The sequence below is a fragment of the Aquila chrysaetos genome, chromosome 23 (assembly GCF_900496995.4).
Source record: "Aquila chrysaetos chrysaetos chromosome 23, bAquChr1.4, whole genome shotgun sequence".
Taxonomy (NCBI): domain Eukaryota; kingdom Metazoa; phylum Chordata; class Aves; order Accipitriformes; family Accipitridae; genus Aquila; species Aquila chrysaetos.
Genome location: NC_044026.1, coordinates 8,045,477 through 8,058,964, shown reverse-complemented (window position 1 = coordinate 8,058,964; position 13,488 = coordinate 8,045,477). Strand labels below are relative to the sequence as shown.

The 13,488-nt window shown below is 42.3% G+C and overlaps 1 protein-coding gene across 6 annotated transcripts in view; it reads right to left on the bottom strand.

Annotated features, from left to right (window-relative positions):
• Positions 1 to 13,488, bottom strand: part of CRACDL (CRACD like) — a 71,454-nt gene that overhangs the window by 21,542 nt on the left and 36,424 nt on the right. For all 6 annotated transcript variants that reach the window (XM_041119450.1, XM_041119454.1, XM_041119451.1 and 3 more), the window contains exons 2-6: positions 6,881 to 6,957; positions 5,757 to 5,922; positions 2,707 to 2,842; positions 2,180 to 2,344; positions 1,468 to 1,536 (exon numbers count right to left, since the gene is read on the bottom strand). In XM_041119450.1, coding sequence (XP_040975384.1) covers positions 1,468 to 1,536; positions 2,180 to 2,344; positions 2,707 to 2,842; positions 5,757 to 5,922; positions 6,881 to 6,929 — 585 coding nt within the window. In that variant the 5' untranslated portion in view covers positions 6,930 to 6,957. The remainder of the gene's footprint in view (positions 1 to 1,467; positions 1,537 to 2,179; positions 2,345 to 2,706; positions 2,843 to 5,756; positions 5,923 to 6,880; positions 6,958 to 13,488) is intronic.

Here is a 13,488-nt window from a genome sequence, read left to right as displayed (position 1 = left end):
GGCCATGAGGGAGCCCCATCCCCAAAGCCCGGATGGGTCAGTCGCGATCCCTTTCTCCCTTCTTCGATCCAGGAAAGCTTCCAAGACGCAGCAAGGTGTCACTGCTGCCCAAAAGCTCAGGGTTGCATTGTGCAAACTCTTCAGCCCTGCGAGCTGGTCTCCTCTGACTTCTAGAAGCAGGGCTAATCTCTCCGAAATGCCAGGTAGTAGACACTGCGGTTTGGGAGTAAAGCCTTCAGATGGGGCTTCTTTCTGGCTGTGTTCTGAAACAGGACGGGGATGAAGAGAGCTCTAAGCTAAACAATGGGGCATGTGGAAAAAGCTGAGCAACCACATAGTCACCACCGCGTCTCAGGAGTCAGCGAGTGAGTCAGAGAGTGATGTTAATGGAACAACAGGGAAACATAAATCCTCCTTTAGCGAATACACATCTGGACTGGACAAATTTACAGTGAGCCTACACCAGTTCTCAAGCAATACCTTCTTCACGTGTTCTGCTGTTTTTTCTTTAAAAATATTAAAATTTCACTGCATATAAGCAGTTTTTCAAACAGCTGCCTGTGGAATCTAATGAGTGTGGCCAGAAATCTTTGCTGAGCCCTGCTGCAGCTGGCCTTGAAATAAATTTTGCATAATTACCAAGAAATAGTCAGCTCAGGACTAGCTTCTCTATTTCCTTTCTGCAATTCCCCTCCACCCCTCCTCCTATTTCTAGAAAACACTTTTCCCTTTACCCCCTGTGTTGTTTCTACCATGACTCCAGCTGCAGACAACTAAAAGGGACTCTTCAGAGCCTTTCAAAACTGGCCTTTAACCAGCCAGAACGGCTGGCTGCTGATTGAAGAAAGCCATCTATTTGCCTGTACTCAAGTCCTGAAAACACCACTTCAGCAAAATTCACAGCCGAAATCTGACTGAAGGCTGAACCTCAGACTTCTAAGCAGCAATGTCAGCCACTATCATCAGGCAAACACTTTCTGCATCAGTGCAAGGTAACCTTGTACTTAAAGCAAGGGTCTGGGCAGATTTCAGAGGATCTAGATTTTGGTCACAGCTCCTCAACAAGCTTCCTCCCTTATCCTATGCATGTAACCCAAGCAGCCTTTACTGCAATTTCCCATCTTTAGAAAAGGGGATACTGTTTCAATGTCTAAATCTGGTTGGTTGTGCTTGCAGATTAAATCATGTCTGTGAAGTCTGCTAAAGGATATGAGCTATTCCAGAGGGCTTAATTATTATCAACTGGAGATTACTTGGCATCAGAATTATGTTGATAAATAATCATAACTTTTACTTTAGACGGACAGGCATTAAAAAAGCACAGCAAATAGACAGGCATGCAATTACATACATACAAGGTTGTTTTTTGCAGCAGACAGGCAACAAAATAATATTTATGTCTTACATTTCTTTAAAAAGCTACTATGCATAAATTGCTTGGCCCTTAATACATTTGGCAGAAGTTACCTGTTCTTCTTCTTCACTGCCTGTTCCAGCTAAACTCAAAGAGCTAAGGTGCTTGTGAGAGTCAGAGAACTGCGGGATGGAATGAGGAAGAGATTCAGTAAAAGATGACAAACGAGGTGGATATACTTGCAGAAACCATCTACACAAAGTGCACACAGATACTGACAATGTAAGTTGTTTTTCTCTATAGTCTTAAGGATTAGCAAGGACACTGCAAACATAAAGTGTAAGACATGCAGATAAAGAATGAAATAATGTATAACAAAACTATCATTTAAAATGAAAAAACAATTTCAAATTCTTTTATGTTTCTTTTTCCGATGGCAGCCTCGAAAAACATTAAAGACAACAGCTCTCTTATCAGCACATTCAAGGGGGAATACAGATTTTTTCAGCCTTTTTTTTTCATGCCTGGCAGCTCTCTGTAGTCCCTAAAAAACCCCCAGCATCCCCATGCATGCATACAAACACATCCTCTCCTTCCTAATTCTGCATTTTCTGGCATGATATTTATATTTTAACAGGAACAGAGATTCTAAGTAGCTGTTTACACAGAGAGAAAGCATTTTTCCATTTCAGGTAAGGTACTTCTGAATTGTTCAAAGATAAAGTAGTGATACCTTTAGCAAACCAACTAAATTTATTCTGCCTTCCACACACAGGTAAAACAAGTTATTAAACACTGATTTTTGTCGACACTAGAACTACTCACTCTTGTTGTTGTGCCTGAATTTAGGTTTTCATGGAGCAAAGACATTTCTGGAGGGCTCCTGGGTAATCCATCATCTTCAGAACTGGTCCCAGCATCCTCTGTTCGCTTTGCATGAAGTCCAAATGGAGGCGGAGGTCCCAATTTCATGGTAGGCTGGAGTTTCAGCTTCAGTGTGGCACAAAATACATTAGCATGAGATAGTGATGGAGGTTTCCCCAGTACATTTTTTAGCTAAGGTCAATGAGGTACCTTTATTTTAACTTCACAATTGAATGATCCAGGGCACAGGACATCTCACTTTAGATGTTCTCTTAGGGAGCCAAACAACCTATGCCTTTTTCAACTATCATTTAAATAGAACCAAGATATGATACTGTGCTTTAATTAAAAAATGTGACATTTAATGTAAGCTGCAGACAGATATTACTTACTAATCAAATGTTCAACCACAAATATTATCCCACAAAATCAAGCCTGGAAAGATGTTCCACCTCCTGCATTTGAAAAAATTATGTTGCGTACATTACCTGTAAAGCTCTAATCCGATCAGAAACGTTTTCTTGAGAAAACACTCTTACTGGCCTTGCAGGCTCTTGCCCAGTCTCAGGGATGAAAATGCTATCATGTGATAAAGCTCTGCTTCCCATAATGCCTTTATGTGTCCTAGAATAATATAACAAATGAGTGAAAACACACAAGTTTTTTTGCCAGTCCTCTTACTCTTAACTCAGGTGGTCTGTTGAACATGGAGTGGGGGATAGGTGTGTGCAGCGTACATCACACACGAGATTCCAGACTTCTCCACGAATACAATACAGTCATTCAGGCTAATCTAGGTAACACCTTTAAAAACCAAACAAAAAATTGCAAATGCTGTTATCTGTCATGTTAACAAACTGAATCAAGATTAAAGACAGTTTTACCCCAGCAATTGAGTTATATCTTATGGCAAAGCTACTGCCCCTTGGTTGGAAGCCAGCAGCTGGGTTGCGTGACAGTGCCACAGCCAAGCCCAGGTGCAAAATGAAGTGAGTTCACATAAATGAGCCTGTACCTGAGATGGACTAACTTCTTGCTAATGTAAGAATGTGTCTTGCAAATGACTGACCATTACCATAGGAAGAATAAGTACCTTTTACTATTTAAGTGCTGTACAGCATTTAATGTGTCTCTGCCATACAGATCATTAACAAAAATATTTCAGTCAATATAATTCTCACATAGAATAATTTGCATAAATCCTTACAAGATGCTTACAAGGTCCTGTGCTCTATATCAAGATCCCTGGGATTTTCTCTTACAAGCCTGGGGGACACAGTTTTTTATGGACATTCTTTGTGGGCTAGTGAGAGGAAGCGGAAGATGCTTTGTGGGGTAGCTTCTCTCATATTCTGTTTCCTACTTTTGATGCATGCGGTATGTAACTTCTTTTGCAGATTTACATGTGGGGCATGAACACCTTGTTTCTGCATCGGAATGGTACAGGAGACCCACGGACAGACAGCTAGCTGCTGGGAGGTCTCTTGTGCTCATTTTCCTCAGCTGAGCTCATAGCCTAACCGAGCAGGGATCAGAAATGCGTGCATGTGGCATTTCTTCTAGGACTCCCTTCTTTTAAGTTTTTTAAAAAAGACAGCTATGAAATGGCAAACCAGAGTACAGAATACAGAACTGCTTGGGTTCATGTCACTATGAAGTTAATTGAGCAGACATTTTAGAGAAAAAAAAAAAAAGAGTACTGTGTACTTTAGGATCTTGGATACTGTTATAGGGACATTCAGGAACATAGAAAAAGCATGGCAGAAAATAACATTTTCTGTGTAATGGCTGCTATAAATATGTTTGATAAAACAATAGCAGGAAAAAGCTGATCTCTATTCCTGCTGCAGAAGGAAGGAAAGCCTGCTGCTTCTGCTTAATGCGTTAGAGACATTAGAAGAACAATTTATCCAAGTGAAAATGCGATCTCTCCAATGCATCCAAGGTCAGACAGATCTATAGCAATTTGCAAAGTAAGTGCCAGTTAAGGCTGCGATGGCTGCTCAATGCACCAACATTTTACAAAGACTGCAACAGCAGCCAGACAAGCAGTGTTGTTGCATGCGCACATTTATCCCAGCATGCTACCTTTGCTTTCTCTTTCTAGCGGATGCATACCTCCCGGATGCGTAGTGGAGGTACCCTAGATGTCTCCTCAGATTATGAGTGCTCGAATTAATTTTCCTTCCTTTCAAGGAATTTCCTGGTCTTTGTCTGTCTAAACAAATAGTAAGAAACAGTAATGTAACAACCCTGAGAGTAACAGCACAGGAACATGGCCAAAACAGCCAAAGACCGTACCCACTTGGACACGACCTCGTTGAGTCATGCACAAGGGAAAGAAAATCTGGCCATCTATGTCTTAAAAATGTGTTGTTGAACAACAATGCCATAGCGCCCTGTTAGACCTGGTGCCGCCAGGAACTCCTGGGGCTTCAAGCTGGACTAATGTTACTGTTGCCAATGCCGCAAAAGAAAAAAAAAAAAAAAAAAAGTTAATTTTTTTTGGTTGTTTGGCGCTGCCTGGTGGCCGCGTTGCATAATCTCCTTTTACATGGCCGGGATGGTTTGCTTTTACCGGGCCTGGGCACAGCAGCATCTCTCGCTTGACGACCAGGAGGCTTGTTCTGAGGCACAACATCCACCACCAATGCAAGGACTTGCTTTTTAGGCAGCCAAGGGCTCTTCAGTCCATTTCTCCATCCAGGAACACACCTGAACTTTAGACCGGGTTTCTCATCATTACCTTTTAGTAGTGGGTAACATTTTTGGCAATGTCTGAACAAAGAGGATTTTCACAGGCAGGCAGATACACAGGCTAGGATTCAGCTGGTCTAACTTCAAATGTTAAATCACAGGTATCTACATCGGAGCTGGTCACCCCTGGCTCCTGTTTACATTCAGTGGGGAGAAATAGGCACTTCTAGAACCTGGTTCACTTGAACAACTTCAGACATCTACACAAGAATGACACAAGCTTTCTTAGTAATGTTGACTTCTCTCTGCTGATTATAATAGGCAGCTGGTGACTAACTCAGATGCAGACATTTGTGCTTTGGTCAGATGAATCCCATGTATACAGGGGAAATAAAGGCTTCACAGCCTCTGGTTCCTGCTGATTTCAGTTGTAGTCATCCCCTTATCCCTTCCTTACTTTCAAAACCTGGCGTAAATGGTTGTGCATCTAAATTTCTTTAACAATCCTTAGGAGTTACATTTTAGGGGCATAAGACAATCCTGGTAAGATATAAACCGAGTACCTAATTCATTTTTGAAGATGGGAATTACACTCTTTTGAAATGATAACCCAAGGCTTATTTATGATTAAATGAAAGCTTTTTTAGTTATTATTTCTTGCTGCACCCCATCCAATTCCCTTGTGATTTGTCTTGCATCAGCCATTTTAATTTTACTTTCCTGAAAAAGGCAACTGTTTGAGAACGCAGCATTCTGAACAAGAGGAGGCAGCAATTTTGGGGTGTCTTTAGTCTACAAAGCAGTTCTGTATTTGTTTACCAGCCAGAGTCCAAAGACTTACTCAAGTTCATCTTCAGAATCATAATTAACGTGCATGTCATGAGAGGCCGCGACATCACTTGTTGACTGGAATAACTTCAGACTGCTGCTCCCAGAAGACGACGTCTCTTTCCTTTTCTTTTTACCAAAAAACTTTTTGAAAGATTTGAACTTTGATTTTTTCTTTCCTAAGTGAAGAAACATGAAGAAGATGCAACCAGCAGCATGTGCAAGTTTTTTTGAACAGTAATAATTCCTTTATAATTTCTGCATAAGTGGATTTTTTTCCTGGAAAATGCAACACAGTCCAGTCTTGCATTAATGTCTTTCAAGACTATACTAATAGCATGAAATTACTGTTATCTTGGAGAACGGATTGCAATGTTTATGACACATAAGAAATAACCTATGGTGTAGAATCTTTCCTAATAGAGTTTCTACTTGCCTCTTGAGATAATTAGACTGTGAAGAAAAACTTTGGTATTAACAGCCTGGGATACAGAGAAGAAATTACAACTTGGAAACCCACTGCCTTTGTTCAGCAAGCTAAATAGTGATGATAAGAACAATGTTACCAAAACCAATTTAAATGTAGAAAAGGCTTACATAGGTGGAATGTGCAGTGTTGGGAGGCTAATGCTTTTAAAATGTCAGTTCTATAATACATCCCAGAATATTCTGAATGCTAATTACAAGACTCCGAGGATCACAAAGTATTACACTAGAAATCAAGCAATAATCTTGAAAAGCAATGCTAGTCTGCTCAGTGAGAAAAGACCTGAATTAGGATCAGCTGCAAGCTCTGAAGGAAACTACTTAAAATGAAATCAGTGTTTTGCACAAGACATCCAAAAAACTTGTGCCTGTCCCATATAAATTGGTGTGACAGCGCTGCAAGGCATCCCTGTCAGCATTTCACTTATTGTTGGATCTTGTTGGGTAAAAAAGTTAACTTGGTCACAAGATGCTACAAAAAATCTTACTTCAAGCCTCTGAAAATGTCAAAAATATAACAGCTCTTGGAGACAGGAGGAGAGAAAGGGAGAATGCGTTCTCTAAACAGATTCACTTCTACGATAGAGCTAAGGCACTGAAGCTCAAGAAGTCACAGCACTTTTCATTCACTGGGGAAGGAAGCAATTCTACCTGAATTGTCCTCTCCATCTCCTTCAGTCTCTCGCATCTTAGGCTCCATTATCCTTGAGGAACTCAGATGACAGTCACTAAAGGAGGTGGAAAAAGTGTCAGTCATATCAACAAAATAACAATACCTCACTATATATGTGTATACATACATACAGGCAAGTTACTAAAATATAAAAATATAAAATAATACATTATGTGTATGCTTTTATTTATAAATACATAGACAATATATGTCTAAATATATGTATTGTATCTATATATAAATATACATAAAACATAAAAATATCCCATAGGATGAAGCTTATTAGGCTAAGGTATAATAAATTCCATAGAATATTTCCACTTTCATAAGATAATAGTACATCACGGTTTAGTTAACCAACTAGCCTCTCCCGACTGAAAATTATGTTTGATGAGATTCTCAAACGCTTCTGAAAGCATGCATCAGAGGAGGTGGGCTTCTTTGACTCTCCCTCTCTGTGCCTATTCAGGACCACAGACAAAATGTCTTTGTGATAATTACAGCATTTGGGTAACATGTACAAGTAACGTTAGTAAAGAACCGCACATATTTTTCCTTTATTTATATCCAATTTGAAGTATTCTACAGATTCTAGTTTTTCTTCTTTTTTAAGCAACTTGTGAAAAGGTAACAACTCTTTTTATTCCTTTGTTCATATCGACAATAGAAAAATACAAGTAAAAATAGAACAACTGATTTTCTTCTTTTCTTCTCTCTTCTTTGCTTTTTGAAAGCAAAATATCACTTTGCTTATTAAGGTTCCTAAATTAAAAAATATTTCCAAAATTGTACATGTCCCAAGCCTGAGGACAGAATATCTGTAATTTAAAATGCATTTCCAAAGCAGTAGTCTGTTTGTGGTCTCTTTTCTTCATCTGGAGAGCCATAATTTCATGGTCAAGGCAGAATAAAGACATGGATGCCATTCACTGGATGGTGAGTTAAATGCTGCAGAGTAACTCTTGGGGCTCTAATGGTGACAGATGCTCACACTACAACCTGGATGGGAGGGTGTGTACCCTGTGGCTATTTTGATCTCCTAAAGTATCAGGAGACTTAAGTAATGAGGCTCATAAATTCAAAGAGTTAGTGAAATGGAAATGAAACATTTATTACTCAAGTCTAAAACACAACGTGTCACCTGAACCATCAGCAAGCGCTTGAGCCGGGCCGTGACAAACGGCTGCAGGACAGCCGCAGCAAAGGCACCTCTGCTGCCCAGAGGCTCCGGGGCTCCCCTGCCAGCTGGACCCACATGCTGGTTGTAAAACAGCCCCTGCCACCACCCATTGGGAAACCAAATCACAGTTAAACACAAACACGGGGGTGAGCAACTTTTGGTCAAGAGCATCTGCCTTACGTAGGGAGAATTAGTTAAGGAACCGGCCCTAGAAAAGAACAGACATGGATGATACGTATATTTTTAAAGTAAATGCCCCTGGGAGGTGACAGATAAATATGTATCTGGGGCTGTGGCATATCTAGTCAATTATTAAACAGGCATGGGGTGTCTCGGATTCATGCTGTCACATTGCAATAGCAATGGCAGGAGTGCAAATCAATACCTTTAAAGCCTCAGCTGCTATATGCATGCCCTGTAGCATCTATAAGCTACACTATCTACAAGCTACATCTATAAGCCATCCAGAGGTGGGATCCTGCAGCCTCTATATAAATTGTGGATGCTGTAACTCAGATCCCCAGCTGCGGCCCACTGGCACAGCTCCGCTGCATCCAGCTGCACTCAGGTGAGGGTGTATTTTTTTATCCAAATGTTTATATGCCATACTTCATTAGTGCTGAATAGCAAAGCCACGGGGATAAATACCCACATAATGGAAGTGTTAGTTTGAAACATGCAAGTATAAACACATTCCCTCTGGCAAAATTCAAGCAGATAATATATTATATTTCTGACAAACCAGAAATGTGTTGTTGTCCCATCCCAAACCTTAGCAGCAAATTTCCTAGAGAATAAAAACAATTTTTAAAAAGTTAGCTCCATCATAATGTCAGAGAAGATTTGTGTGACTGATTTGTGACGTTTGAGGTCACAAAGAGTGTTTCCACTGGGTGCACCAAACATTTGGGGACAGCAATACGTGACCAGGGGTGCGGCATACATCTCCTCACTTAGGGGAGACAGAAGGACACTGAACCCTGATGAGCTCTTTCCTTGCCAGCTGTGCATCTTGAAGCAAGGTCCTCACTCCCCTTCTGACCTCACGCAGCCGTTCTTCAGGTCTGCCATGTTTTTGTTGTTTTCTAAGGTTATTTTAAAAATTAGCGTGTCTTTCCAAAAAGTGCCCAAGACCTGGGGAAGGCAGCCTGCCACTGCTGTGCTTTCGGGGATGTCTCTTGCAAGGGTGCAGCACGGGACACAGGGCTAGAGTGCCGGCTTGTGAGAAGGAGACAGGTCCTTGGCCAGTGTTCTGCGATTTGGTATACTACTTACACAGAACTTGTTTAGCATAACTTGCTTAGTATTAGTAGCTAAATTTGCTGAAGCCTTAGCCCACAAGCTGTGATCCTTCACCTATGTATGTTGAACTTTTACCTAGTCAAGTAAAAGAAAGGCCCAGAGCCAGTTCAACCCAGAAGATAATGAAGCTACATTAACAGAAGCTGCAACCTTAGTGATAAGAAAAGAAACAGCCCACCTAGAGACAATGAAAGGACCCAATGAAGAACAGGGAGACCCCAGACCCTAATATTACTACTGGTCCAACCTGTTGCATGAGGAGTGGGGAATTTAGATTGTAAGGGTATAATTGCCTAGGGATTTCTTTGTTCGAGGTCCCTCTTTGGAGGCACGCAGCTCGAGCTGTAGCGCTATTACTAAGAAGTACTTTTATGGAGGAATCTATCTTTCGGCTTATCAATTCAGTGGAAACCTAGAGTCGAACCCTGTTACAGTGGCTGGCATGTGTAATTTCCATAATCAGGTCCCACCACCGCTGCCGGGGTTGTCCCTGGCCAGCTCCCCAGTGTCTCCTGGGGGAAGAGCTGGCTGCTTGGCTGTGGGAGAGCTGCTGAAGACATCCAGGCGGTGTTCAGGGAGGAAAGTCATCCAGGTAAGACGACTTCGGAGGGAAGCAGAAAACTACCTCGGGTGTGGGTCAGAGGCCCCCAGGGTGGAGGAGACACCAGGCACGACTACCAGCGGCCTCTGCCTCCTGAGCAGGAGCCCAGAGACTCTGATGTCCTCAGCAGCGACATGGTTATTTTAAATTATGCTAAATAAATCCTAGAACTTTGGGTCAGATGGGGAATACTGGTTTTGCAGAGGGGGCCTGTAAGGCTTTTATAAAAACTGCATCTCAACTCGGCGTGCAATTACAAGGATTGGGGAACTGTGTGGACCTTTCACTGCCCAGAGCTTGCGAGTGGACGTACCTCAGGTTTTCAGTTCAAAAGGCAAGTTTCCAGCCCAAAACCAGGGTGTGATGTGACTCTCCCAGGCCCACGCCAGCTGACACACAGGAGGAGGAGGAGGCGGTGGCAGCTCTCGCCACAGTCACTGTGTTGTGCAAACGCACGCTGTGATGAAGACCACAGGGCATGGCCGCCCACCCAGTGCCAAGGGTGCAGGAGTTTTATGGTTTTTATTTCCAAGGGGAGATTTGTTTGCGTCACAGGACAAATGGGCACCCGCTTCCTTAATCTGAGGATGGCGGGGGGGGGGTCAGCAGGCGGCGGAGGGGACTGGAAGGAGTTGCAAAATACTTGGTAGGCAGTGCGCTGGTGGCAAGGTTTTCAGAAATGTGCTCAAAAATCAACAGATCAGTTTTTAGCAAACCTTGATTTTAAGCAAATACTGAAGCTGAGACTTAGCCACTGCTTGAGCGTTTTGCCGAGTGACTGTTCCCACTGGAGCAATATCCCAACACAGTGCAAAGAGATACTGGCCCCTGCTGCGCACCCAATGGCTGCCAGAGATCCCTCTGCACTGCTCTGCGAGCAGGGGGCTGCCCAGCTTAGCATCTCACCAAACCCAGCTGTAGGCAATCACATTCATTTCTACCTTAAAATTTATGATGACATTTTTATTGACATGGGGGAAAGTTGTTCCTTTTAAATGCTTCCTTTGCTGAACGCTGTTAGGGAACCATTGGTTTTCACCTGCTCACCACCCACCATGAGATAACCCTATTTTCTTTCCCAAATATATAAACTTGGAGAACTTTTCTATCTATATATCCCTTTTTTTCCTTTGGTATAATCTATTTTAACAACATCTTTAGGCAGGTTTTCAATCTTTCAAGCTTTTTCCCCAGCGTCTGTAACAAACCCTCCGGTATTAATACATTCATCATAGGAAAGATTTGATTAAAACATGATACTTAAGAGGAGAAACAAAAAAAACAGAGGCCAAAGTTTACCCTTGGTATGACTATAACTGCTTGTCACTTCCTTGCTGTAAACAGAGATTTGATTGTTTGCTCTGGAGCTAAATTTTATCTTTCTCAAAGCTTTGCTTAAAATCTATGATGGCCTACAAGTTTAATAGCTGTGCAATGAAACACTGACAAAATCCAGCAGCTTTGAATCAGCACCCACTGGCATGGGTGGTACTCAGTGTGCACTTAGGCTTGGATCTGAAGGCTCGGCTGCAGAGCAGGGCTGCTGAGCTTTCTCATTTCCAGTATCCCCAAGGATTTACTGAAGTCCATCACTATATTAAATAATCCTGTGATCTGAAGATTCAGCAGGATTCACATCCTAGAGGAGCAGCCTGCATCACTTCTTCTCCCTTGTTAGCAAGGGCAAGATTTACCACACTGCTGGCAGTTGTGCTCTTTTCCTCTTCTTTTTTTTTTTTCCTTTGCATTTTATGTGTGGTTGTTTTTAGCGGAATAGTAGAGATACCTGGTTTATCAGTTTATTATAAGATTTTATAAGCCCAAAATGTCTGATGATAAATTGCTAAATATTACCTGAGCTTATAACAGTATTTTTTCTATATTGGACTTTTCCCAGCAGAGACTTTTTCCACTTTCCTTCTTCCTTCCCATGCCCTTTCTAGATGAGCTAAGATACAAGAAATACAGCTGAGACTACATGAATGCAGAGAATAGAGAGGGAATATGGCAACACAACGGATGTTTATTTCCTTTCCTATTCCTCACAAATGTCAGTACATTCAAAAGTATATATCAAAAAAATGACAGCTGAACTGAACGACAGCAATTTACACCTTTTATTCTTGTGCTGTATAAGAATATTCTATTTCTAGTAGGCAAAGAATCATCAAGAATTAAAGTTATTTTAAAAAATCTGAATTTAGGGTAATTATTTCACATGAGAGGAAGACCTGCCCTTTTCTCTCTCCAATATCATGATATACACTAAAATTCCTACTGGTATTACACAGCCTTGTGGGTTTGGGAAAGAAAATGCAGGGATTCTGGGGATATAAACAAAACCCAAATACTCAGAAAGACTCCTCTGGCTGAGGTAGTAACTGAACTGAAAACATCCTAAATACCAGGGGTGAAGACTGAGGCAGCTTTTCCTCACCCACCCCTTCTTGAGGGCTCAGATCTGAAATGGAGGCACCATCCACGGGCCATGCAGCCCCTTCTCCTGTCACATGGACCGCAGGAAAGGGACAGCTTGAAGTTTCCAGAGAGAGCAACCCCAGGGCACCTGCCGCGATCCCCTGCCAGCAGCAGGTGGATCAGCAGAGCTTTCATACCTCTGGAGATGCTCCAGCTCTCCGGCACGTGCATCAGCGAGAGCACCATCCGGGCACCACGCCTTGGCACAGCGCAGGTCCAAAAGCATGTTGTGATCACCCGCCTTCCAAGCGAAGGTTTATCCCTGCAACTAGGGGAGACCATCCGCTGAAGACATTGCACAACAGGGTGTGGTAGAAGCAGGTGTGGGAGAGCGGGGTAACGAGCTTGTGATGGGGAGGTATTGACGCAGCACAAGAAACCCTGCTGTTCAACACACCTCTCTGCTCAGATCTTCTCCTACTGACAGAGATCCCAACATCACCCCCCCTTTCAAGCTCTCAAACCACTTTCAGTGCTCCCAAGTGATAACGCTTGAGCCTAGCCAAAACTAAATCTCTCACAGCATGCCCAATTATAAAATCCTTTCCAGAAGTCATCCATCATCTTGAGCTTATGTTACTCTCTCTACCCCTCTTCTGCAACAGGAGGTCTAGGAAGCATAGTGAGGTGCTCGCCCTGAGCTAGCACGGCACATATGAGCTGAGGTATTAGGAGTGTCCACATGAGTGAGATCCAGTTCTCTGGGAATCCAATTAGTTTGTACAAACACATCCAAAAAGCTCACATAAAAGGATGGGAGAATTTGATAACAACTGCAACACCATTTCCAAAGCCATACATCTTCCTGCTCCAGACCTCTCTTTGTGTCAAAGGAGTACAGATTTCACTTTTTATTCGGCCTCCGATTTTTAAGGCAAATGAACAAGTGCATGTTGCTATCCTTACATACACACAGCCATCCTCAGAGCTTTATCCAGAGTCCCAGCACTGTGACTGAAAGGGCCACCCTGCCTTTCTACCCTGCCAGCACCTATACAGGATCTGTACATATTCTAGCTGCGTCC